We start from the raw sequence: 24,556 nt of genomic DNA, 5'->3' as shown, positions 1-24,556 counted from the left end.
AGATGAGAGGTGGAGGCGTCTTTGGGACATGGAGCTGCCCTGGATGGTGCCTCAGAGGTAATCACCGGACATTGTAAATCCTCACAGAGCCCACTGGATGGAATGGAGGAGAGTATGGGCCATGATGTGGACCATTGTCTATGAGGTGCAGAGGTGCCCAAAGATGTACTTACGAAATCCAATGAATGTGTCATGATGATGGGAACGAGTGTTGTTGGGGGGGGGGAGAGGGGGGGTGGGGGGGTGGGGTTGAATGGGACCTCACATATATATATATTTTTAATGTAATATTATTACAAAGTCAATAAAAAAAAAAATACAAAAAAAAAGGGGGAAATGATTCCAGCATTGAGTGAGAATTTCCCAGCTTGTCTTTGGACAGCCAACATCTCCCAGAACTCTTCATGAACCTTCACTGGACTTTCATTGGAGTGCCTGGTTGCAGCCTGCTTGTGGAACTTGGACTTGTATCCCCACTGTCCCGTGAGAAAATCTCATAAATCTCTTACTATCAACAGATATCTCTTGTTGATTCTGTTTCCCAGAGAACCCTGACTAATACAATATACTTGCCTTGTTTCTCACATAAATTTCTTCTTTTTTTTCTGAAAATGAAGTTTTGACTTGTAGCTGACTGCATTCACTTTCAGAGATATCTCAGAATAAAAAACAGTGTAGCTTCCAATGAAATTTGGTTGTTTCTGTTTCATGTATTTTCTAAGAATAAAAATACATTTCCACGTAACCCCTTGTTTCCAGCAATTAAAACTGATGTGGTATTTGTTACAATTGATGCAAGAATGTTAAAAATTGGTGTTAACTATACTTTGCTTTAGATATATTTTCTCCCATATACCACACTATTACTAACATCTTGTGTTAGTGATATTCTTTTATTATAGATTCTGAAAGAACATTTTCATATTACCATTATTGACCACAGTCATCATCCACAACAGGGTTCGCTGTTATACAATCTGATGTTTTATACTTTGGCTTTTTTTCTAGTAATGTGTATGACCCTAAACTTCATGTTTCAACCACATTCACACACATACTTCTCTAGTGTTTCTTACACTCACAGTAATGTGCTATGATCACTTCTGTCCATTTCTAAACAATTACAATCAACCAAATTATAAATTCTCCACAGATTAAGCATCAACTCCCCCTTCTCTCCCCTCTTTCTATCTCTTGGTAACCTATCTTATAGAATATACCTCTATGAGTTTGCTTATTATAATTAGTTACAATTAGTGAAAACATACAATGTTTGTCCTTTTGTGACTGGCTTATTTCACTCAACATAATGTCATCAAGATTCATCCATGTTTTCACATGTGTCAGTACTTCATTTTTTCTTACAGCTGAAAAATATTCCATTGTATATATATACCACATTTGTCTATCCATTCATCTGTTGAGGGTCACTTGTTTGCTTCCATCTTTTGGCAATTGTGAATAATGCTGCTATGACTATCGATGTGCATATATCTGTTCACATCCCTGCTTTCAGTTCTTCTGGGTTTATACCTAGTAGCAGGATTGCTGGATCATATGGCAGTTCTAGACTTAGCTTCCTGAGGAACTGCCAAACGGTCTTCCCTAGCGACTCCACCATTTTATGTTCCCACTAACAGTGAATGAGTATTACTATTTCTCCACATTCTCTCCAGCACTTGTAGTTTTCTGTTTTTTCAATAATGGCCTGTCTGGTAGGTGTGAAATGACATATTTTTTTATTTTTTAAAGGAGTCTTTATAAAACCTCAAATGGACCATACCAGAAGGCTAGGAACTATCCGAGAAGAATTTTAGAGATTTAATTACTGTCATCTAGAAAGTCTCCATTTAAGATATCCATATTTATTAGCCTGAAACATCAGTTAACTAATATAGAAGGTATATAAATAGGAAAGTACAGTGCCTGCCTTTAGTATGTACACAATATACAAGACAACTTTACTAGAAGAATAAAGAAATAGCATAAATTTAGTTCAATTACTTTATAAGACATTATTATGACAATATTGCCAGTTCAACATGTCTGTAAATGGCTGTAGATTACATACCATGAACCCCTAACAGAATCCCTGTAAGGTAGGTCAGGTGTCATGATTTTCATCTATTGATGAGAAAACAGATTCTCACAAAGGAGGAGGGATTTACTAATACACCACAGCCAGGAGACAGCAGGATGCCTGGCTTTCAGTGCTAGCTTCCAATCCTATAACAGTCCAGTCCCTTCCTCAATGCCCCTGTTAATTCTAGGATCGGCAAGCTATAAATGAGGGTGTTGAACATAGGTGCAAGGACCGTGTAGAAGACATAGACCACCTTGTCATTGCTGCTGGCCCAGTAGCACTTAGGCCCCATTGTAAATGACTGTGGCTGCCCTGTAGAAGAGTGAGACAGCTGTTAAGTGGGAGGAACAGGTGGCCATAGTCTTTTCCCAAGTGTGACCAGAGATCATATGGAGCATAGCCCCAGAATGCAAGCATATAAGGTCACAATGATAGAAAAGGGAAGGAGGAGCATGATAACACAAGAGAAGAATATTAAAAGAGATGTGTTTGCACAGGTCAGATTCAATAAAGCTGGCACCTCACAGAAGAAATGGTCCACATTCCTAGAATAACAGTAGGGGAAGCTCATGGCTGCTGCCATATGGATCATTCCATCTAGTAACCCAAAGGCCCTGGAGCTTCCAACAATCTAGACACAGACTTTCTGACTCCCAGAAAGAGCCCTTTAGATCCCATTACAGAGACAAACACACACACACACACACACACACACACACACACACAATTTTCTCACCATAACCAACAAAGGAGATGGACTTTCTGCCAAACAGGAAATTGACTGCCATCTTTGACACATTGTTATAGACCAACAGGAAGTCTATGAGGAAAAGCTGACTAAGGAAGAAGTAAAAGGGCTCTGAAATCAAGGATCAGTGTAGATGAAGAAGATGAGGAGGACATTCCCACAGAGAGCCACTGTGAAGACCACCAGGACCACAGAGGAAAGGTCAAGGTCGGTCCAGAGACTGGAAAAGATACCTGTGAGGAAAAAATTACCTAAAGATGATTAGTTCGCTCAATTGTTCCAGGTCTCCTGAGAACATGGAGAGAAAAATTCTGGGATTGAGTGATGTGTCTTATCTCTCAGTGTTTCTTCTTCAGTCATCTGTTTCTTTTGTAATTCATCAGAAGTCAACTACCTGTGCTTTGGGACATACAAGAGGATACTCTTCCTTATAACCATGACACAGATGAGAAGATCTCTGCTACCCCATAGTCTTGGACTGCATAGCTATATTTGTATACCAAGAAAAGTAGAAACAGAACTAGTTTTTGTCTCTTAGAATTATTGGAAAATTCCTCTTCAGCAGGCAAAGTCTTGGCTTAGCCATGTGACACTGACTCTTATCTGGGATCACATGAAATTGAAAAACTAGCTCCAACAGGGCTTGGATCATATCATTCCCTAGAGATAATTTGTGTTAAAATGAGGGAAGGTAATGGAGACCTGAGGTGTTCTTTTGCCTTTGTTTGCTCAGGCAAAAATTCAAGGAATCATTCTTTTTATTATTTTTTTAAAATTTTTTTAATTTTTTAAATTGATTTTGTAAAAATATTACATTACAAAAAGATATATGAGGACCCCTTCAACCCCACCACCCCCACCCCACCACTCCCCCCCCCAGCAACACTCATTCCCATCATCATGACACATCCATTGCATTTGGTAAGTACATCTCTGGGCACCTCTGCACCTCATGGTCAGTGGTCCACATCATGGCCCATACTCAGGAATCATTCCTAATGCTTCTATTTCTTTCATTCCCTATGTCCAAACCATCAGTAAAGCTTCTTGTTACATTAAAAATCTCAGAATCCCATCAACTCTCACCATCCACACTGCTACTACCTTGGTCAAAGCCACCGCCTTTGCTCAGCTGGATTATTGCATTCATCTCTTTCCTGGTCTCCCAGCTTTTCTCCTTGAACCCCTTGAGTCTTTTCCATTAAAAGTTCAATGATTCTGCTAAAATGTAAGTCCTATGAACTAATACCCTGCTGAAAGTAGGTCAGTTACTTTCCCAGCTACTCCAAATAAAGCTAAAATCCTTACCATGGCATGCAAGGTCTTAAATGATCCTCTCCACACACAAACTCCAGTGCCTCTGGCCTCATCTCTTACTACTCAGTCTCTCACTCACTGTAATTCCTTGAATTTTCTCAGAAAACTGGACACACTTCCAGCCTTGGGTCATTGCGTGCTCCCCACTCTAGACCACTCACAGATTTCTTCTCTCAGATTTTACTTAATTGCCAACTTTTTGAGAGGCCTGCCATTAAAGGCATATGAAAAACTATAAATATTTGGCACTCTCTAAACCCATCTGTTTTAGTTTTCTCATATCACTGTACAGTATTTGACATTTCACATATACTTAGATGATGTACTTTTACTGTCTGTCTCATGTAACTAGAATATGAACACGGTTTATTGTTTAACATGTAATCAGCATTGTCTAAAACGGTGCCTGGCTCACAAAGCCTTGTTCAATATATACATGTAGGTTGAATAAAATAACACACAATATAATGATATGTAGCTGCAATAGTCCTTTTTTTTTAAACAAAGCCTGCCCTTGAATTTCCAGGAATCTTTGACTTTGACCTGAAGGTAAAGAGAGTTCATTACTTGATTCTTTTCTATGAGAGACAGTGAGAGATAAAATAAGAAATATCTTCAGAGATGTACAAAAAACAAGGATATCCTCTGCAAATGGATGATTGTCATGTCTACAAGACATTCATATGCTGATGTACTTATTTTTACCTTATCTCACTACAAAGACGACTGAGGCAAAGAAAGAAAATGAAGATATAAGATGACTCGACAGGACACACTCTTTGTACACAGGCCCCCAGTAAATTCCTAAACTAGAATGGAGCTACCCAGATCCATGGCCAGGGAGATGGGCCCCTTGAGCTGAGTCCTTACACAAGGGAGAAATCCTGACTCCAGCTAAGGAAGACATAAGTTTCCATTTATGATATAATCATGTGGCTTTTATCAACATGTGAATAATTCCAACCAGATGAGGTTCTAATTGAGGGCAAAGGAACTAGGCAATTGTAAGTGAAAAAAGAGCATCATAAATATCAAATACGGCATCAGGAACAATTGGTGTGCTGTTGTGTGTATGTGTGTATATACATATGTGTAGGCTAATTTCTTCTCTTTCTCCTCCTTCCTTTATTATTGTGTATACTGGATGTTGTTGGTAGTTAGTATTCAGATAAGATTGTGACTGAATTTGGATTATAATTAACATTGCCCGGATGGTACCTTGACTGTTGAAGGATGCCATGCAGGTATATGAAGTATAGTGACACTTTGGCAAAAGCAATATGTTGTGTTACTGATTTTCTGAAATTCAAATATGGGTAAAATGGTGTAGGTGGACTTTGCCAGTTATTAAACTATTGCCTCAGATCCAAACCCACACTTCTATACTCTGGTTTGTGATACCAGAGCTGGTTTGCCATCAAAATTCAAATTAGGATCTGCCAATAGGGGAAGAGAGAAAAAGAAATAATGTCTTTATGATTTCCTGTTTTCCCTGTCAATAGCGTCCTAGCAAGGTTTCTTAATTCTGGCAGGTGTATGATGTGCAGGATTTATTTTCACAGTTCCAGAACCAATCTCATTCTGTCTTTCAGAGGAAACAAACAATAGCTGACCAGTCTTCATTCTTCAGAGGTCTGGGATGAGAGACCTTCTTCTGAACTCCTGGGCTCACAGAACCAACCACACAGCACTCATGTCTCAGAAGTCTGTTTCAGCTTTGCAGGTCCCTCTGCTTCCTCTGCACTACGGAGATACCACCACCAGTCAGAGTGGGTCAGCCTTCTCAGAGGTCTGGCTATCCCCTCCTTAAGACCCCTTATGAGGAAGAATCCCATCTGGCCAGTGCCCACTTCTCAGGTGTTTGTGCTCCAAGCTAACAGGTTCTAATTACCTTAATCCTTTCCTTTTTCCCCCACAAATGGTGGTACCTAGAGACAGTGGTTTCTTACTGCTGTTTTTCACTCAATGATCCTTTCTGTTTTTGTTTTGCCTTTTTATTGTCCATTTTCTGAATTCTTTATATTAAATTCCCTCTGTTAAAATAACTGATGTAGGTTGATGGCTAACTGGATCTTGACTGATACTTAAGTTTTAAAATAATGGCTCAAATTTTGTCTTAATTTCCATTCCAATCTTCATTCCCCTTAGCGGATACACTTTTCTGTATAAGAACTTCAAGTGCTGAAATGAATCGCAGCTGCCACAGCAAATTTGGCATGTGAATAGTGCTTTACAAAAGACTTCATATATATATATATATATATATATATATATATATATATATATATATATATATATATATATATATATATATATATAAACTTCATTCAACAGGGTTTTATTGAGCAACTGCTGTATATAAGGCAAAGGGCCAGGCACTGGTAATATGAAAATAAACAAGATATTATCTCTGCTGGATAAACCTATAAACAGTAATAAGATACACCTAAAGGAAGCTTATAAAATCTCTACTGGAACATAAGAGGGGGGTAGAACTTTTCAAAATGAATTATAGAGACTTAATTTTTCCTTCTAGAAAGTTTCCCTTTATGATATCCATATTTATTAGCTTGAATCTTCAAATAAATAATATAGAAGGTATGTAAAGGGAAAAAGACTGTGCCAGCACTTGCTAAGTACTCAATAAAAGACTCAAAAAAAGATAATTAAGAAACAGAATGATCACCCAGATAGCCAAAAGCATCCTGAAAAAGAAGAGCAACTTGGGAGGCATTTCACTGCCAAGCCTGAAACATGTTACAAAGGTACAGTGGTCAAAACACCACGGTACTAGCATAAAGATAGACACATCTATCAGTGGAATAGAATTGAGAGTACAGAAATAAACCTTCACCTCTATGGTCAAAAAAAAAAAAAAAAAAAAGAAACAATGAATTGAGTTCAAGTACTTTATAAACCAGACCCTCAGAAAAGAAGAGGGAATTAGCAACATAACACAGCCAGCAGAGGCAGGGCCAGGTGCTGGTTGTCCTGGCCTTCAGGGCTGGCTGCCAATCTTGCAATGGTCCAACCCCTTCTTCAGAGCCTCCTTCACCTCCCGATTCCTCAAGCTATAAATGAGGGGGTTGAGCATAGGTGTAAGGACTGTGTAGAAGACAGAGACCACCTTGTCATGGCTAGGGGCCCGGTAGCGCTTAGGCCTCAGGTAGATGAACATGGCTGCTCCATAGAAGAGGGATACAGCTGTCAGGTGGGAGGAACAGGTGGCCAGAGCCTTTTTTCTAGCGTGAGCAGAATTCATATGGAGCACAGCCCCCAGGATGCGAGCATAAGAAGCCACAATGATTGAGAAGGGAAGGAAGAGCATGATGACACAGCAAGCATATATCATTTTCTCAAAAATGGATGTGTCTACACAGGCTAACTTTAACAAGGAGAGAACCTCACAGAAGAAGTGGTCCACTTTCCTGGAGCCACAGTAGGGGAAGCTCATGGATGCCACCATCTGGATCACTCCATCTAGTAACCCAAAGGCCCAGGAGCTTCCAACAATTTGGAGACAGACTCTCTGACTCATGAGGATAGGATAGTGAAGTGGGTGGCTAATGGCCACATAGCGGTCATAAGCCATGAGTCCCAGCAAGAGTCCCTCAGATCCCACAAGAGAGACAAAAAAGCCAATTTGTATGCCACAACCCACAAAGGAGATGAACTTTCTGCCAGTCAAAAAGTTGACAGCCATCTTTGGCACAATGTTACAGACCAACATGAGGTCCATGAGGGAAAGCTGACTGAGGAAGAAGTACATGGGTGTATGAAGTCGAAGATCGACGTAGATGAGGAAGATGAGAAGGACATTCCCACAGAGAGCCACTGTGAAGACCACCATGACAACAGAGAAGAGGACAAGATCAGTCTGGCTATGGGAAAAGATGCCCATGAGGAGGAATCCATTTAGAGATGATTGGTTCAACCACGTCCCCATGTCTCTGTTGTTCCAGGTCACCTGAGAACATGGAGAAAGAAATTCTGGGATTGAGTGATGTCTTTACTTATCCCTCAGTGTTTCTTCTTTAGTCACCTATTTATTTTGTAATTCGTCAGAGCTCAACAGCATATGATTTGTAACATTCAAGAGGACACTCTTTCATGTCACCATAACAGATGAGAAGATCTTTGCTCTGTCATAAAATTGGACTGCATACCCATAATTGTATGTATCCATACAAAGAAAAGTAGAAACTGAACTAGTTTATGTGTCTCAGAACCAGGAAAAGCAGGAAAAGTTTTGGCTTAGCCCCATGACCCTGAATTTTTCATCTGTATGAAATTGAGGAACTAGCTCTACCAGAACTGGGGACCATCTCATTCTCAAGACATAATTTGTATGTGTTAAAGTATGGGAAGGTAATGGAAACTTCAGATGTTCTTAATCTTTATTTTGTTAAGAGAAAAGTTCTAGGAATCATTTTTTATATCAGTGTTACAAATTACTCAGTTAACACAAGATAACTACAGTAACAATAAATCTTCTTTAGTCAGTGATTACACTCTCATCTTATTTTTGTTCATTCCTCAATCTTGAGAGATTTGGGATGATGTCTACACAGACTGCTTCAGACAGAGAAGAAAAATAGATATAATAGGGCAGAGGTATGGAATTGTTTTGCTTCCAACTGAAGATACTCCTTATTTTCTGAATGGAGCATCCATCATCATCGTTTTGATAGTTGTCTAGTAAGTCTCTTATTTCTCAGAGACTTAAATCCTTCAGATTATTCCTATGCTGGTTCAGTCCTGAAACCTGGGTCTTTCCATCTAGTAACCCAAAGGTCCAGGAGCTTCCAACAATCTGGAGACAGATCCTCTGACTCATGAGGATAGGATAGTGAATTGGTATGCAGTCAACTCCCACTCTCCAGTTCTTCAGGCATTTTAATTTGTCTGTTTCTTGCATTTCCTATGTCCAAGCCATCAGGAAAGCCTCTTGTCTCTACATTCAAAATATCTCACAATCCAATGAACTCATTATCTCCACTGCTTCTGCCCAGGTCCAAGCCACCATCCTTGTGCAGTTGGATTATTAAAATTTTCTCCTGCCTGGTCTCCCAGCTTCTACCCTTGAATCCCTTGAATCCAATTCCATAGTAGTTCAATATTTCTGCTAAAATATAAGTCATATGATGTAATACCTTGCTGAAAGTATGTCACTGCTTTCCCTAATTATTCAAAATAAAGCTAAAATCCTTGCAGTGGCACATTAGGTCCTAAATGATCCCCTCTACAAACCCCACTACCTTTGATCTCATCTCCTACCACTCATTCTCTTGCTCATTGCAATTCCCTGACTTTTCTCCTAAAAACAGGATACACTCACAACTTTTTGTTGTTGCATTTTTTGGTCTCTTGAATACACTTTCCCCAGATTTCTAACTTTCCCCTGCTTCAGACTTTACTCAAACACCAACCTTTCAGAGAGGCCTTCCATTAAAAACCATATGAAAACTATAAATACCTTGCAATCTCTAGCCCCAACCCTGTTTTAATTTTCTCAATGCACTTAACATCATTTGACATCATGTGCGTCCATGCTTGTACTTTTACTACCTGTCTCATGTACCTGGAATATAAGCACCTTTACCCCAGCAGACTATTTCATCATGAAATTGGTCTCTAGACCAATTTCTAGAATTTTTACCTGGTTCATAATGCTTGGATCAATACATATATGTTGACCAAAAAAAAATACATGATGAAATGGTCTATAATGGAAATTTCCATTTCTGAAAGCGGAAAGCCTGCTCTCTCAGCAAGTGAACTTTTTCTTGATGAATGTAAAAGCAGTTCACTCCTCGATTCACTTCTATGAGGGGCATTGAGTGATAAACTAAGAAATATCTTTAGATATATACAAAAGAGACTGGATGATTCTCAGGGCCATAAAACATTCATATGGTGATGTTCTCATGTTTATCTTAACTCCCTACAAAGAGGACTAGAGGTGACCAGACATGCTCTCTGTCTATAGACCAAATATAAATTCCTAAACTAGGGTGGGCCTGTCTAGATTCATGACTAGAGAGGCTGTCTCCGTGAGATGTGTCCCTAGAGAAGGGAGTAGGTCTGATTCCCACCCAAGAAGTGATTTTGGATCACCAAAATTAGGTGTCATGTTGAAGGGATTTTCTGTATAAGTAAATCACTGTTCCATGAAGCACCACCTTGACTACATTGACCCCAATTTCAACTAACCATCATAACAAACCAGGTCCTCCTATATTTCACAGCAGAAATTCCTCCTCCTATGGAGCAGGCCCAGCACTGCCCATTGTTTGAAGAGGCCCTCAGCTGCATGCACTTTTAAGGAGATAGTCCGTCTATCTCTTTCTCACACACATACATACACACACAACACAGACACACATCCTTGCCACAATTTTCTCATGTCCTTCATCAGAAATTGTTACAGCCTTGCCAGTGGACCCCAGTTGGATTCAGAGGTGATTTCTATACACATGCCTCTTCTGTCCCTTTTGTTGAACCTACAGTTGACACTGGAGTCGGTAGGTGTATGTCCAAGAAACTTGAGTCTCTGGGCTGTCCATAGACCAATTGGGCCCTGAGCCTCAGTGGAGCTGCAATGCCTACTCTCCAGTTCATTGGACTCACCCAGGACAACTGAAAAGGAGATGAGGATGACAACCACCACACCAAGGAACTGAGAGAGTCTACCTCTGCAAACAAGAGAGTCCCATCTATCAGCCATATGGAATTGAAGCCCGCTCTCAATTAGAGGTGGAGTGGGCATCACCATCCCAGAATCCTAAGGGTTGGGGAATAAAATATTGACTAGAGTGGACTTACTGATATTCTACTATAGACTTGTTGTGATTCTAGAAATGGAAAAAATTCTATCATTGATGTGGCGACAGTGGCTACTGGAGTTGCTGAAGGCAGGGAGATGGAAAAAGAGGTATAATATGAGGGCACTTTTGGGACTTGGAATTGTCCTGAATAACATTGCAAAGACAGATATAAAACATTATATATCCTGCCATAACCTACAGAATGGAGTGGGAAAGAGTGTAAACTATAATGTAAACTATAATCCAAGCTGTGTGGCAATGCTCCAAAATGTGTTTATCAATTGCAATGAATGTACCACCCTAATCAAAGAAGTTAATGTGGAAAAAGTGGGAGGTGTGGGGGGTGGGGCATATGGGAATCCCATATATATTTTTTGGAACATTTTATATAGTCTATGTATCTTTTAAAAATAAATAAAAGATATATTAAAAAAGAAATTTTTACACAACACACTTACATAACCAGTGCATCTCCTGAGAACATGATTTTCTCTGCAGAAACAGCAAACATGACAGACAGAAAACCAGAAAGGACATCTGCACCCCTGGGTCCAAGAACCAACCCTGTCACCACTAAGGGTGGACCTTGTCCAGTACTCTGAGTCTCTGCTGGACATAGCTGCATCATTTGTGAAATGAGGATCATTTCATCTGTCCTCACTGCACACATATGAATCTCTGATGAGAAAGTGTATGTGGAATTTTTCAGGAAAAGTCTCTAAAATTTGCATTATACTATTATCAATACTATGTGGTTGGCTGATAATATTTATTTCCCCATCCTGGACAACTCCGTTAAACTCCAGATTCTTATATCCACTGGGTACTCAGCATCTCTTCTTGGATGTCTAATAGGCTTGCTCTCTGTGTAGCCATCACAGAGCTCTTGGTCTTTGCCTGGAGAAAATCTGCTCCTCTCCCTTCTTCCCCAACTCAGTTAATGCTAAGCCAATCCGTTGCCCAGATCCCAACACATGAATCATTCTTGACACTTCTCTCACCCATGTCATATCCATCAGAGAATTTTATTGGTTCTTTTTCCAAAATACATCCACCCCATGACAACTTCTTTCTCCTTCCCTGCTCCCATGCTGGCCATACCATAGTCACTGTTTGCTTGGATGATCATATAGGCCCCTTACTGGTCTTATCTCCTGATTTCACCCTTGCCTCCACAGGCTATTTCCCATGTAGCAACTAGAGTAAACCCATCTCAAAAAAAGTAAATACCAAAATGCTTCAAAACTAAAAGATCCATCATACCACCCAGACTTCCTTTCCACTTTCTCTAACTGGGCTCCCTCATCTCCATTCTCACCAGACTGTCTCCTCTTCCTCTTGCACAGCAGTCAGATGTCAGCCTAAAGTGGACTTGGGCACTGGTTCTTACCACTTCATGGAGGCTTTTTCCCATATATCGTTCACCTAATTCACTCTCCTTTTCACCTTCTCAGTGAGGCCTTCCTTCTACAGGCTATTGAATGTTCAATGCCTCTGTTTCCCTTGATCCTCTTCCTAGCCCTTTTGGCCACAGCACTCAAAACACTTGGATGTGCCACATTTTATACCTTTGGATTTATTTTTTCCTTCTTTCTCAACTAGACATTGTGTTTCCTGATGCTGGTTTTTACTCACTGTGGCATTCCTGGCTCCTAGAACAGTGCCTGGAATATATTATGTTCTCAGTAAATATTTGTTGAATGAATAATTGTATTATATAGTATTATTCCAAGAAATTTTCCTAGAAATTATTCCAGCATCTCATATGCTCATTTTCTTGCTTTGTAAAACAGACTTTTCTACTGTGTGTTACTTAATAACTTTATTTTTCTTCATAGGAACCACAACATAAAAGAACTTGTCTCTCTAATATTCTTTCAGAGATGAGATGATACTATGTCCTAAAACATCCCTATTTTCCTTGCTCCTTCACCTTAATTTCTCTCTATTTTTCTTTTATCATACTGCTTTAGATCACTCCAACCCAGGAATTTTATAGCTGACCCTTTCCCCATAATCCAGACAGAGGGAAAGAGGGAAGGAAAAGGTCGATAGAACATTACAGAAAGAGTGAGAGAAGGAGCTAAAAAAAAGAGGACTGGGGGAAAGGAAAGAAGAAAGACAGAAACACTGGAAAGTGAATCATCCCCTGCCTTTAAAAAAAGAGAAACAACTTGATAAATTATATATTGGAGGAAGTGAAATGCAGATAATCAAATAGAAATGGAGAAATAAACCAGTAACCAATAAGAGGAAATTCAAGAACATAGGAGTGGAGGGAGACAGTAATAATGACAGAGATACTCTCACTTACCTCTGGGAGATTCCACTGGAAGGAAACAAAGACAGCAGAGAAACCCTGTGGAGAAGTTTCTAGCATCAAATTCATTTCATCTTCATTCTCTTGTGTTTGTACTTACTGAGCTAAAGAGATAGGACAGAGTCCCCTCTCCAGCTCTAACCTCCTTCTCAGACCCCCAACAACCTTTTAGTTAGACCACAAATACCCACAGCACCCTCAGTCTCTGCGAAGACCCTCTAGCTCAGGCAATGGTTCTTCAACAGACAATAGCCTCCTCTGAGCAAGAGAAGAGAGGGAGAAAGGAGAATTAGTCAATGAGGTGGTGATGGGCAGATGGGGTCAGAGCCTGCACCTCTGCCTCAAAGCCCACACACTGATTTTTGACTGCCTTCCACAATGCCCCAGCCATAGCCCAGGTGCAGAACTGTCTCCACTGCCCAATGAATTACTTAACATATAAACTGAGCAAGGAGGATGAAGTCTCTCAGGGGAGCCAAAAAACTTCATTCCTGGAATAAGAGCTCTCAAACTTACAATTAATGAGATTCAAAGAGGCAGCTTGGGGACAGGACTGGGATCAGAGCCAGAGGACACCCAATCAGGTGAAAGCAACAGGTCCAGCTAAGGCAGAGGATGGGGGTAAGTTGTGTCTGTGTTCCATTGCCCCACACAAATTTCAGTACTTCTCCAGTGAAGTACTCCCAGGCCCTCAAGTCGTCCTATCTGTCGTTACCCCAGTTTGCCCTCCCCTGTAACCCACAACCCACACCTGCCCTTTTCCTGACCCCATGAAATCAACCAATCTCTACTGAGCACCCATGATATGCAGAACACTGGGCTACAATTAAAAGTGGGAACTGAACATATTACCTGGCCCTGAGGATTTTATATCCTGGTAGGAGTGAAAGAAGAACAACCATATTTTGAGTCAGATGCAGGAGAACATAGACTGGCTCCATAATCAATCAGACTTTTCTATACTGTCACTGTATTTCATAGTTTGCTGTTAGTCCTATTTTCCATAGCTTCTATGAAAGATGTTCCAGTGTAATCAGGTATAGAACTCCCTTTCATTTTAATGACAGTTATGGGTTGGACAATACATAATATGGTCATCCTGTTTATGGTATTAGACACTATAGAAATAAATCGAATTTTTTGGTGGCTACTATGCTGATAATTCTTTTGCAAATGACTAAGTTAACAAATTTACTGGTTTCTTTTAAATTGTTAGTTCTTTAGGTATCTTTTTTAAAGATTTATTTTTTATTTCTCTCCCCTTCCCCGCCCCCCCCACCATTGTCTGCTCTATGTGTCCATTTGCTGTGTGTTCTTCTGTATCCATTTGCATTATCCACTTTCATTGGAAAACTGCATCTTTTTTTGGTTGTTGTTGCATTACTTTGCTGCGTCACCTCTCTGTGTGTGCAGTGCCCCTCCTGGGCAGGCTGTGCTTTTTTCATGTAGGGCGGCTCTCCTCATCCTGCCCCTCCATAGATACAACTTTTTCTATCACTGCTTTCAAGTACTGCAGCTGGCAACTGAGGAACATACAACAGCGGAAGCTAAGAGGAAGAGACAAGAAGACTAGGGAGCAAGAATGGGGCATGGGAAATTGGCGACCTAAGCAAATTAAACATCGGTTTACAGACTTATTTACTTATTGACTTTACAGACCTAACCCTGAGCGCCTTCCAACTTATTCCTTTTCAACTTTCTCATTCTTTTATTCTCCATATTCACCTCGTATTTTCCTACCTCTAAACTTTCAAAAAAAAATTTTTTTATAAACTGAAGTTTGCCATTCATTCCTGAACATCCATAAACAGTAAGTGTATAGTAAAAGTAATGAACTTGAAAAACAAGCATGCATATCATCATACAGGGCTCCAATACATCACTCCACCACCACCACCTTGCATTATTGTAAAACATTTGTTACAAACTATGAAACAGAATAATCAAAGTATTACTACCAACTATAGCCAATATCTTACATTTGATGTATTTTTCTCCATTTTAACTTTGATTTCCTTGTGCCTTTTCAGTTTAATTCTCCAAAATGGAGTTCGAGGCCATCTTCTTCTTTCAAACTTCCTCAAAACATTCAGTATACTCTGACTTCAGTCTCCCATGAATCCCTGCATATGTACTATCTATATTTTTTTCCCATACTCTATTTTTTAATGATATGCCCTGAATTACCATTCATTGTTTTGAACAGGCTGAATTTGTTCCTGTACAAACTTGGACAGACCTTCATTTTCACACTATCATTTCTTTTAAAAATGTCTCTATTCTAGAAATGGTGAGAGCACATCATAGTGTTCGTAACTAGTAGAGCTATTATATGGGTATGGCAGTGGTTGAAAGAAAAAGTTTAAGGTCATGTGTCTTACTAGAAAGACAGCTAAAAATATAACATGGGACTGTATAATATGGTGAAAACTCATGTGAAATATGAATATGGATAATATTGTATATTATAAACTATAAATAAAAACATAAATATAAGTACAAATAAACTAGACAGATGAAAACAGAAAAGCACCTAAGTATGGCAGGGGAACCATAAAGAGATTAAGAGGTGATGAGATTTTTTGTTTTGTCTGCTTTTTGTTTATTATTATTACTACTGGAATAATGAAAATGCTCTAATAATGATTGAAGTGATGAATGCACAACTATGTATTTATAGCAAATACCATTGTTTTTAGCCTTTGGATGGATTTATGCTTTATTAATATGTATCAATAAAATTGTTTTGTTAAAAAATATCTCTATTCTCTCTTCCCCATCCTTTCATGATATCTCATGCAGATTCAAGAGTTTTCTGATGCCCCTGAGTTGTACAATTGACTAATTTATGTACTCTAAAATTGATGCCATTGAAAGTCAAAACTTGACTCTCACATCCAATTCAGTGATTCTCTCCTTACCCAAGACTAGATCAGTCCTGATTTAAAGATGAGAGACCCACAGTAGGAAAGGGAAAAGAATCTCTTAATACCAATTCTATAGTAGAATAAAAGTAAGTCCACTCTAATCCATATTTTATTCCTCCATCCTGTGGACCCTGGGATGATGATGTCTACTCCACCTCTATACTGAGAGGGGCTTAAACCCATGTGGTTGATGGATGTGATTCTCCTACTTGGAATTGTAGACATACTCAGGTCCCTGGTGTGGTGGTTGACCATCTTCACCTTCCTGTTAGCTAAGCTGGGTAAGTCCGATGAACTGGAGAGTAGGAGTTGCAAATCTGCTGAGGCTCAGGGCCCAGCTGGCACATGGCCAGTCCAGAGATTCAAGTCTCCTGGGTATACACCAACCCCAGCACCAACCACAGGTTCAGTAAAGGTAACAGAAGAGGCATGTGTAGAAAGGTCACATGTGAGTCCAACTCCATCTCACTCAGGAACACAAATTCCAAAGTAGGGCCCACTATCAAGATACTGAACTCCAGAGCCAACTGCCATGACCATAGAACCTGTGTGTCTCTGTAGCCCTCAGGAGTACCAGTACCTGGTGCTGTATCTACTTTGGCTGTCTCTGAGATCGTTCTGAGGCGTGCATAAGCATGCCTCTGATGACTTCCTGACTATTATGACTAATAATGGAAGAAACTGTAGCATTGATCTGGAGAAAGTGGCCACAGTAGTTGCTGAGGGCAGGGAGAGGGAAGAAGAGATGTGATGTGGGGCATTTTCTGGACTTGGCGTTGTCCTAAATGATATTGCAGGGACAGATGAACATTATATATCCTGCCATAACTCACTGAATGCACTGGGGGAGAGTGTAAACTACAATGTAAACTATTATCCATGCTTTGCAACAGTGCTCCAAAATGCATTCAGCAAATGTGATGAATGTGCCACAATGATGAAAGAGGTTGTTGATGTGGGAGTGCGGTCACCCCTCGGGCTGAAGCGTGGTTTGCTGGCCTGGCGGGGGAGCGGCCGCGGTAGGCCAAGCCGCTGCCCCCATAATAGGGTGGCTGGTCGAACTCACCGCCACCCCTGAAGGAAGCTCGGCATGGGCGCAGAGTGCCCTCGGGTCTCCCCTTCTCGGCAGCCATGCTTCCGTGGCCGCCCCTCCTCCCGGATGGCGCCACACGATGCCTTCTTTCTCCCTGCGCAGGCGCAGGGCAGAAAATTCCAGTCTGCCCTTTTCCCCTCCCCCGACAGCAGCAACAGCCAGGTGTGGGCGGAAAAATCCAGCCCGCCCTTTTCCCCTCCCCCGACAGCAGCAACAGCCAGGTGTGGGCGGAAAAATCCAGCCCGCCCTTTTCCCTTCCCCCGACAGCAGCAACAGCCAGGCGTGGGCGGGAAACTCAAGTCTGCCCTCCACCCCAGCAACAGCAGCCACCAATCCCTAAACCCTGCCCCTTCCCCCAGCAACAGCAACAGCCAATCCCTAACCACCACCCCTCCCCCGTCCAGTACCGCCCACTGACCTTTCACCAGCAACCAATCAGAACAGGGCGTGGCTTCGACCAATCAGCCTTCCCCAGCCCCTATAAAACTGTTGCCTCTCCCTCAGTAAAGTTGGACTTGCGTGTTTACCTTGTCTCCGCGGTAGTTCTTCTGCCGTGCGCCCTCCAGTCCTGAGAGCCCCCGACAAGGGCCTGGCCTCCCTTGTCCCCAGTTCGTCGCCTGCTTCTCCGGGCGACCCCTTCGTCGCCGGCTTCGCCGGGCGACCCCGTCAGCTGAACCGCGCAACCCCTTGTGAGACCGATCCCTCGTCTGCTGCCGGACCGACCCCTCGTCCCAAGTGGGACCGACCCCTCGTCCCAAGCGGGACCGACCCCTCGTCCAGAGCTGGACCGACCCCTCGTCCGCAGCCAGACCCCACCTCTACCGACCGAGCTAGCCGCCGCAGCTGGCGCCCAACGTGGGGCAAAGCAACCCCACCACAGCACAACGTGGGGCAAGGCAACTCCACCACAGCCTCACTCCATAACCTGGCGACACCCCCCCCTCCTCTCTTCTCACCTTGGGACTTCTCTCGTGCAACATTGCTGCTACCTGAGCCTTGGCTACCTCATACGATCCACGGCGGTCTGGGAGAATCGCGGGATGGCTTTCTCCTTCCATGTCGGGGGCTTATACCGACCCGCTATGATTAAGAGGAGCCTTGGATTTCTCGGGAGCACGCGCTTGCACGTCTGAAGTAACCCTACCATAGCCCTACGCTCTCCTCTCTTCTCACCCCTATCTTTTCGCTCTGCATTGCTGCTCCTGAACCTTGGTGACCTCATATGATCCACGGCGGTCTGGGAGAATTGCTGGATGGCTTTCTCCTTCCATGTCGGGGGCTTATACCGACCTGCTATGATTAAGAGGCGCCAATAAAACTCTCAGGAGCACGTGCCTGAGCACCTCCACCCTTGCCTTCACCTCTGCCTCCTCCCCTCCGTGCTTGCTCCCCTTTGCCTTGCTCCACTGCTCGTCGTCCCACCCTCCCCTCGTCGGGGCCTTCTCTTGGCCCGCGACCACCGTCGGAGCCCCACCGGCTCCGACCCCTCGTCTCACCGCGCACCTCGGCTCCCATCGCCGCGCTCTCAAGGTAAGGGCCCCTTTTCTTATCGGCTCCAAAAGGCCATTAGCAATGGGTAACATCCTATCTGCTAAGCAAGCCCCACAAGTTCAGGCCCTCACCGGTCTCCTAGACACTCACCGGTGTAAGATCTCTTTCAAACAGCTTCAAGTATATTGGGACCTTCTTCTCCCCTTTAATCCGTGGCTTACCACGTGTCAGCTTTGGGACCCGGACACCTATACTCGCCTTATAGATAGGGTCACTTTTGCTGTGGAGCAGGAAGGTAAAAGATTCCCTCCTGGCTTATTACAGGCAACATGAAGTCCAGAAGAAATCTTGAAGGGTATAATCTATGATATGCTATATAAAAAAGGATTTAAAAGCAGCTATACCAGAAGTAAGAATTATGAGTCAACTGTAAATAAATTATATATTTCTGTTAATGTGTTGTAATTGTTCTGTGTTTGTCTGTCTGTTCGTTCAATGTCAACATATATTGTGATACCTCCGGATGGTAAATATAAATTACTGGAAATCTTTAAAAGAGCTCTATTCAAATGGCCAAAAATTAAATAAGCACTTATATTAATACTTAAGTTTATTATATTAATACATAAGTTTAAATGTTAATAAGATATCTACAATTAAAAAAATTGTAAGTCTTAATTAACAAAATTAACTGTACATCTTCATAAAAAGTTGTTCTTGCCTAGATTAAAATGAATAACTTATTTTTCTTCACAGGATAATATAAAGAATGTAAAACTTATATGAATATTAAAAAAGGTTAAAAGTTTGTAAAAATGCTAATGGAAATGTAATAAGTTTTGCAAAAGGACGTATTTTGTCCTAAAGTAAGATGGCTAATTTTTCATAAACTCTTGAAATTTAATTTGCATGCGGCAAGTGTAAAAGGTATTGTGATAACTTTATGTAAGGGAATGTGTTCTGTAAAGATAAAATTTATCTTCAATAGCTTACATTAAGGTATTAAATGGCTAATTCCAAAAGGCCATTCTTAAATATATATATATAAAACTGAATTGATGATAATAATAATAAAAGGTAATTTTATAACAGGAAAGATTAACAGCAACCAAGCTCTCCTACCAACTTGCTTTTAGGAAACGGTTTCTAATATTGCATGCTACTAAGTATTTAAAGAAAAGTTATTTTTGAGGAAACAGAAGATGATTTTGTCTTTGCAGCCATTGTCTATTTAGCAACACCCCTCGCTATCGGCCTAGCCACTGTTGCGCCGGACGATTGGAACCTTAAACAAAGACGACTCCTCACTGTCATCTTCCTATCTATCGTTACTATATTTACTGCCCTCATTCTCCTTCGTTTATAAAGCAGTCTCCTACAAACCACAAAGTTTCTGTCTTAAACATACCATTCTCAACCCTATCCTCTAAATGATCTTCTCACTTCCCCCACAGCCTTTAATACTCTATTTCTTCCTCATAACCTTTGCTTTCTTGATAATATTTTCTGCCATCTGTCTAGCCACTACCACCCCAGAAGATTGTAACCACGGCCCCCCATGCCGCCATCGCTCTCAAGCAGCTCCAGCCCCGCGAAACGGCCCGCAACCTGCTTTCCCCGGCCTGCGGCCTGCTTTCTAGCATCTAATAACGTTTCTGCTTTTAACAGCTCCCCATACTTCTGCGGAGCTTCCTCCTGTCTTGACCTCACTCCTCTTCTCAGCCATCTAAAGCGTCCTTTCTCGTCCCCCGCCCCCCTCCTTTTTTTGCTTGAACCCCTACTGCGTTGCAGATTGGGCCGCCCATGTCGGCCCGCCCCATTAACATCGGCCTCTCTCGCACCCGTGAAGACTTTGGCCTTCTTATTGTCCTCGCCTACGTCTCCACCACTCCCGACGCTGCCGCCACCACCATCGCTGGTGCCCTGACGCTACTTGTCCTCACCGCTGCGATCCTCCAGACCATCACACAGTCTGCCTCTACCGCTCTTCGCTGCCAAGAAGAGATCAACTACCTGTAACGCGCTGTCATCCTGGACTTTTAACAAGCAGATGGACCTTATAGCCACCGAGATCAACAAGAATTGGACATTGGCCACCCTTGCTTGCAACGGCAAGATACTGCCCCCCAAATTGTACATTTATCCCCGGCATACTCGCCTCCCTCTTCAGCCCTGCTTCCCTCATTGCTTACTGCCTCTTGGGCCTCAGCTACTTGTTGCTGCTGCCATCCTGGTCCTTATTTGAAAAGAAGGGGGAAATGCGGTCACCCCTCGGGCTGAAGCGTGGTTTGCTGGCCTGGCGGGGGAGCGGCCGCGGTAGGCCAAGCCGCTGCCCCCATAATAGGGTGGCTGGTCGAACTCACCGCCACCCCTGAAGGAAGCTCGGCATGGGCGCAGAGTGCCCTCGGGTCTCCCCTTCTCGGCAGCCATGCTTCCGCGGCCGCCCCTCCTCCCGGATGGCACCACACGATGCCTTCTTTCTCCCTGCGCAGGCGCAGGGCAGAAAATTCCAGTCTGCCCTTTTCCCCTCCCCCGACAGCAGCAACAGCCAGGTGTGGGCGGAAAAATCCAGCCCGCCCTTTTCCCTTCCCCCGACAGCAGCAACAGCCAGGCGTGGGCGGGAAACTCAAGTCTGCCCTCCACCCCAGCAACAGCAGCCACCAATCCCTAAACCCTGCCCCTTCCCCCAGCAACAGCAACAGCCAATCCCTAACCACCACCCCTCCCCCGTCCAGTACCGCCCACTGACCTTTCACCAGCAACCAATCAGAACAGGGCGTGGCTTCGATCAATCAGCCTTCCCCAGCCCCTATAAAACTGTTGCCTCTCCCTCAGTAAAGTTGGACTTGCGTGTTTACCTTGTCTCCGCGGTAGTTCTTCTGCCGTGCGCCCTCCAGTCCTGAGAGCCCCCGACAAGGGCCTGGCCTCCCTTGTCCCCAGTTCGTCGCCTGCTTCTCCGGGCGACCCCTTCATCGCCGGCTTCGCCGGGTGACCCCGTCAGCCGAACCGCGCAACCCCTTGTGAGACCGATCCCTCGTCTGCTGCCAGACCGACCCCTCGTCCCAAGTGGGACCGACCCCTCGTCCCAAGCGGGACCGACCCCTCGTCCAGAGCTGGACCGACCCCTCGTCCGCAGCCAGACCCCACCTCTACCGACCGAGCTAGCCGCCGCATGGGAGGAGTGGGGGTTGGGTGGGGTGTGGGTTATGTGGGAACCTTTTATATTTTTTAATGTAACATTTTTTGTGATCTAGTATCTTCAAAAAATACAATAAAAAAATAAATGCTCAAAAAGAAAAATAGCAATTCTATTGCTTAGCCCTTAAGATATGTTTCTTTTTTTTTTGTTTTCATTATTTTAAAGACACTTTAGATTACATGAATGTTAAATTGAAAATATAGGTGATTGCCATATACCTCACCTCCTCCTTCTCTCACAGTTTTCCCCATTAACAACATCTTTCTTTAGTGTGGTACTTTTGTTATGATTGATGAACACATATTTGAAACATTGCAACTAACCAAGGTCAATAGTTTAAATTATGGTTTACACTTTGTACTGCAAAATTTTATAGGTTTTGACAAAATGTGTAAAGGTTTGTATCCATCATTGCAATGTCATGCAGAACAGTTCCAATGTCCCCCAAATGCCCCATGTTACACCTATTCTTCCCTTTCCCTCTCCTTAGAAGGACCTCTCCTTAGAAGGACCACTGCCTTTATGTCAATGTTACAAGTTCTTCCACTAATATTGTCTACTTTAGTCCATAGTTGCATTCCCCCTGATGTTTGTTCATTTCTCAGTCTTGAGGGTTTTGAGAGGAGTCTTAGATCCCATGGGGCAGATGGATGGACCTGTCTTTCTTGCTTGTCTCTGTTTCTGGGGATGGGTGTTGTCCATCATGATCCTTTTGTTAGTTGTCTGGGTGAGTTGGATGAATTAGAAGGTAGGTGTTGGCTGCAGCTCTGCTGAGATTCAGGGCTCAACCAGCATTTGAACAGCTGGCAGATTTAAGTCTCTGGGACATGTATTTAATGGATATAGTGCTAATTATAAGTTCAGATAAAAGGGGCATAAAAACCATGTGTAGGAAAATTATAAATGAGTCCAACTCCAATACACTGGGGGAATAGGTTATTATATGTTTTAAGGTAAGGCCTGACAGGGTGCCGAATTCCTGGGGTTGTCTGCCTAGCCTACAGAGTCCAGATGTTTTAGAGTCTTCAGGAGGTCCCCTGTTTGAGGCAATGTTTACTGCAGCATCAGTGAGATCCTCTGGAGATGTGCCTTAGCATAACTTCCAGAATGACCTCCCAACTCACCTTGAAATCTCTTAGCCATAAAAATTAATTTTTTAAAATATTTCCCTCTTTTGGTCAAAGGCTGTTAAGATATTAAAGATTATGGAGGTGTTCTTTGAAATGTCCATTTTTCTCTAATAAATGACTAATAAGTCTGAATTGATATCTCTTTATTTTGAGAACTGTTTTATATAATGAGAAACATCCTCTTATTTTAATGTGTAATTTATAAAATTTGGAATGGCTAATGTTCAAATTATTCCCTTAATTTTAGCACTTTGATGAAAAGAATAACTCACATAATGTCCATGAGTTGTCAATATTAATATTTTAATGCTCATTCTACCTTTTTAAATTTCTTTGTCTTTTAGAGACACAAATAATTTACTGAAGATATTATGTAAGTCCTGAAATTTGTTTCTAAGTAATTCAGAAGTGTAAAGAGAAGTGGGTAGGAGTATACATAAAAGATATTGGCTATGAGGTGAAAATTGTCAGAACTGGGTGATGGGTACATCAAAATATTATACTACTCCCTGATTGCACTAATGTTTGAAGTTTTGCATATTTGGAAAAATCTAAGTTTACTCTAGATTGGTTGGCCAAACTATAATATATTCACATAATGCAACAGTGCAGCTGTGAAAAGGAACATAAAGTATTTCTATAACCTACCATAAAGTGCTTTTCAGAATAATTTTGAGTGAAAAAAAGCAAGGTGCAAAACAGTGTACATAGAAGAATGGTACCTGTAATGGCAGAAAGGAAGATAATTTGTATGTGTGTTTGCTTATATTTTCAAAATAAAACAATGAAAAAACAACAAAAGCAAATATGTTTACCTGTAAGAGCAGAGAAGAAACATGGATGGGGAGCAGAAATGGGCATCTTTGAATGCACATTATTTAATTGATTAGACCATGGTAAATGTTAAACATAATTAAAAATCAAATTTAAATAAAAAGAAAAAATTTCCACTGATGAAATAGTTTATCTCAGAACAATCTTCAGTGTGATAATACAGTAGAGAAATTGGGTAAAACACAAAAAATATATTTTGAAGGCATCGTAACAATACCAAAGCAGCCGTGACTTGAGGGGCTATGATCCTAAAGAGAAGGGGAGTGCTTTGAGATGAATTAGACATTCTGTGGTGCTTTTCCTCTCAGAATATTTGCAGATCCCTAAAGGGCACAGAGCCCAGTGCCAGGGAAACTAAGCAGAGCTTTTGGCAATCTCATAGAGTTGGGAGACAAAAATTGGAGTTTAGAGCCCTGAAAACACCCCAGACTTCCAATTAAAAGCCAAGAAAAACTTTACACTAAGAGAAATTATTAATCAGAAATTGATTTTTCTCATAAAGACTAAACCTAGCTTCACACATATCAGTTACAGCCTGGGCTAAGATAATCTGCTTTAATCTTACCTCCTGACAGAAAGAAAAATGC

At 41.9% G+C, this 24,556-nt stretch overlaps 1 protein-coding gene and 1 pseudogene across 1 annotated transcript; both read right to left on the bottom strand.

The window, feature by feature from the left end:
* Positions 1-2,213: 2,213 nt before the first annotated feature.
* LOC131275369 (olfactory receptor 2V1-like) lies at positions 2,214-3,981 on the bottom strand (annotated as a pseudogene).
* Positions 3,982-7,146: 3,165 nt separating this feature from the next.
* Positions 7,147-8,094, bottom strand: LOC101441054 (olfactory receptor 2V1-like). Its single transcript, XM_004447428.1, has one exon. The coding sequence runs from the start codon at positions 8,092-8,094 to the stop codon at positions 7,147-7,149; it is 948 nt and encodes a 315-aa protein (XP_004447485.1).
* Positions 8,095-24,556: the final 16,462 nt, after the last annotated feature.

Source organism: Dasypus novemcinctus, chromosome 2 (genome assembly GCF_030445035.2).
Source record: "Dasypus novemcinctus isolate mDasNov1 chromosome 2, mDasNov1.1.hap2, whole genome shotgun sequence".
NCBI classification, from domain to species: domain Eukaryota; kingdom Metazoa; phylum Chordata; class Mammalia; order Cingulata; family Dasypodidae; genus Dasypus; species Dasypus novemcinctus.
The sequence above is the reverse complement of the archived record's forward strand: the minus strand, read 5'-3'. Positions and strand labels throughout refer to the sequence as shown.

Coding starts and splice junctions, on each gene's coding strand:
- LOC101441054 (XM_004447428.1), bottom strand. CDS start 8,094: ATGGGGACGTGGTTGAACCAATCATCTCTAAATGGATTCCTCCTCATG.